Here is a 3,854-nt window from a genome sequence, read left to right on the forward strand (position 1 = left end):
TTGGTGGTGATGACACACTTGTTGAGGATCAGGGTTTCCTTACTGGAAGCCAATGTTTCGTGTGTTGTGAGTGTGGCAAATCTTTTACCAATAGTTCTACCCTTCAATATCATCAGAGAGTTCACACTGGAGAAAGGCCTTATGAGTGTGGCGAATGTGGGAAATCTTTTAAGAGAAAATATCACTTTCATTGTCATCAGAGAGTTCACACTGGAGAAAGGCCTTATGAGTGCAGTGAATGTGGAAAATCATTTACCTGTAGCTCTCACCTTCATTGTCATCGGAGAGTTCATACTGGAGAAAGTCCTTATGAGTGCAGTGAATGCGGGAAATGTTTTACCAGTAATTCTGACCTCCGTAAACATTACAGAGTTCATACAGGAGAAAGGCCTTACGAGTGTGGAGTATGTGGTAAAGCTTTTACCAATAGCTCTGCCCTTCGTGATCATCAGAGAGTTCACACTGGAGAAAGGCCTTATGACTGTAGTGAATGTGGGAAATCCTTTACCAATAGGTCTGCCCTCCATTGTCATCAGAGAGTTCACAATGGAGAAAGGCCTTATGAGTGCCGTGAATGTGGGAAATCTTATACCAGTAGCTCTGCCCTCCGTTATCATCAGACAGTTCACACTGGAGAAAGGCCTTATGACTGTGGTGAATGTGGAAAATCTTTTACCAGTAAATCAGACCTCCGTAAACATCACAGAGTTCACACTAAAGCAAAGCCATATGAGTGCAGTGACTGTGGGAAATCTTTTACCAGTAGCTCTGACCTCCGTAAACATCACAGAGTTCACACTAAAGCAAGACCTTATGAATGTGGTGAATGTGGGAAATCTTTTACCAGTAGCTCTGATCTATGTAAACATCACAGAGTTCACACTGGAGAAAGGCCTTATGAGTGTGGTGAATGTGGAAAATCTTTTACCAGTAGCTCTGCCCTCTGTAAACATCACAGGGTTCACACTGGAGAAAGGCCTTATGAGTGCAATGAGTGTGGGAAATCTTTTAAGAGGAAATATGACTTTCACTGTCATCAGAGACTTCACACTGGAGAAAGGCCTTATGAGTGCAGTGAATGTGGGAAATGTTTTATAAAACGCTCCAGCCTTATTCAACACCATCGAGTTCATTCTGGAGAAAAGCCATTATGAGTGTGGCAAATATTGAAAATCTTTGAGTCAAAAAGCTACCCTTATTGAACACCAGAGAGTTCACACTGGAGACTGGTGGTAGTGAATGTGAGGATTCTTCTGAGAAGTAACCTCTGTTATCATCAAAGTTTTCACACTGGAGAATGACCATATGTTTGCAGTGAATGTGGAAATCTTAACACCACTAATCATAACCTTTGTTACCATCAAAGATTTCACACTGGACAAAGGCCTTCAAAGTGCAGTGAATGGGGGGAATCCTTTTTCATTAGCAATAATGTTTACAGTAATCAGAGAGCTCCCACAGGAGGAAAGCTGTATGAGTGCAGTGAATGTGGGAAGATTTTTATCAGAAACTTTGACCTTCATTGTCATCAGATAGTTTACACTGGAGAACTTAAAAAAAAAAAACTTCATGCATGGATATGTTTATTGATTTTAGAGAGTGGGAGAGAAAGAGAGAGAAATACGAGAAAGAAACATTGATTGGTTGCATCTTGTATGTGCCTTGATCAGGAATCAATCCTGCAACCTAGGGTGTGCAATACCCAGAATCGAACTTGCAACCTTTTGGTGCACTGGACAATGCTCCAGCTTTCTGAGCAACCGGCCATGGCTGGAGGAAGTACTTTTGGGTACAGTGATGTGCCAAATTTTAATCAGAAACTGACCTTTATTCTCATCAGAGAATTCACATTGGAGAAAGGCCTCATGAGTACAGTAATTGGGAAATATTTTTCCCAAAATTCTAACCTACCTTTGTACATGAGAGTTCACATTGGAGGAATTTCTTAGATATATATGAAATGTACAGTTTCCTTATTTAGTTTTAACAACACTGAAGGAAACTCTTGATTAGGGAAAATCATGATTGCTACAGAATCACTGGCCTAAAAGATTGGAGGAGACTGCAACCAGCTAGTCGGAATGTGCATTTTCGGAGTGTGCATCCAGAAATGTTACTGAGGAAAAGACGGCAGGATAACTGTGTACACAAATCTGACCATCTCCAGGCATGTTTATCCTCTGTGGCCAAAGTAATTGTCAGTAAAAATTATCAAGACGTTTTGTGGATTTCTATAGCCTTTCAGATACTCACCTAAAGACCATTGATGCCCAGGTAGGGAAACAAAGATAAAAAAAGGGGTATGTATAAGAAAAATTTTAAAAAGCACTGTCAAGTAGGGATGTGGCTTTACTGACTCAGCTTGCATTCTGATTGATTTGGATCAAAGTTATTTATTCTTTGGTGTATTTGAATGTTATTGAGAAAAACGCACTTCTAGAGGGCATGAGATCATGGATTGAATATCAAGTTGCCAAACCTATTTCCAAAAAGTTGTTGGACATAAGGATTTTTCAAATTTTGAACCATTCATCAAAAGTTTTTATGAGTAAACCACATATTTCAAGTATCGTGTTTGAGAAGACTTGACCTAGGCATGAAACAAACCATCACCACAGTCGTCGTACCGTGCATAACTGTCACTGTGTATTTACCTCATGTCCTTTTCTATTCTCTCTCCCTGCCCTTGAGACCTAAGTAAGCATTGTTTTGCATTCCATTTTAATAGACAACTTTGCATTTCATAGAATTTATATGATGGGAGTCAGAGTAGTTATTCTGCTTTTATTTATGTTGTGTAAATACTTGGAGGTTCAGTAATGATATATTTGTAGCTGATCTTTTTTGTTGTTTTAGAATTCTTGTCTTTGAATATGTCGCCAGTTGTTTATTTATTCATTTGTTCATGGGCATTGAGTTATTTGTACACTATTGAAAATAAAGCTAGTAGGAACATTTGCATATAATTATCTATATGGATATATGTTCTGTTTATCTTTGTCAGTGATTCAGAATGCAGTGTCTTAGTTGGAGTGTAGGTGAATATTTAACTGAGAGAAATTAGCAAGTCATGTCCTGGCTGGTGCAGCTTGGTTGGAGAGATTCCTCCTAATCAAAGGCATGTGAATTCTGTTTGTAGTCTGGGCTCATAGCTAGCTTGCAGGTTTGATCCCTGGTTTGGGGGCATACTGGAGGCAACTAATAGATGTCTCTCTTTCAGATCCTTGTTTCACTCTCCTCTCTTTAAAAACAATTTTAAAAATGTCCTCAAGATGAGGATTAAAAAACAAAGAAATTAGCAAATTGTTATATAAAGCGATTGTTCTTTTTTGCATTCTTCGAGTAGCATGTGAAGGATTCGTTTCCTCTACATTCTAGAGAATATTTGCTTTGGTTTGTTGGTTGTTTATTTATTTGTTTAAATTCTTACCTGTGGACATGTGTATTGATTTTAGAGACAGGAGGGGAGAGACATAGATGTGAGAGAAACATCAGTTGGCCACAGCCAGGCATCGAACCCAGGAACTGAACCCGCAACCTTTTGGTGTAGGGGATGATGCCCTCACCAACTGAGCAGGTCTGGTCAGTCATTATTTATTTAAACTTTGTATATCTGTCATGCTATTTCGCCATTCTTTTCTTTTTTCCTTAAAAAAAAAATTTTTTTTTTTAATTTACTGATTTTCAGAGACAGGGAGAAAGAGAAACATTGATTTGTTGTTCTGCTCATTCATGCATTGGTTGAATCTTGTATGTGCTCTGACCAGGGATCGAACCCACAACCTTGGTGTATTGGGATGATGTTCAAATCAACTGAGTCTTTCCTTAGATGTGTACTTGATACTTCTGCATGT

General features: G+C 38.8%; 1 protein-coding gene across 1 annotated transcript; it reads left to right on the top strand.

Annotated features, from left to right (window-relative positions):
* The first annotated feature begins 225 nt into the window (after positions 1–225).
* Positions 226–1,615, top strand: LOC149995665 (uncharacterized). The gene has a single exon (XM_090259279.1). The coding sequence runs from the start codon at positions 226–228 to the stop codon at positions 1,096–1,098; it is 873 nt and encodes a 290-aa protein (XP_090115405.1). The 3' UTR covers positions 1,099–1,615.
* The last annotated feature ends 2,239 nt before the right edge of the window (positions 1,616–3,854 follow it).

This window comes from Furipterus horrens, unplaced genomic scaffold (assembly GCF_987537825.1).
Source record: "Furipterus horrens unplaced genomic scaffold, mFurHor1.1.pri manual_scaffold_13, whole genome shotgun sequence".
Classification (NCBI taxonomy): domain Eukaryota; kingdom Metazoa; phylum Chordata; class Mammalia; order Chiroptera; family Furipteridae; genus Furipterus; species Furipterus horrens.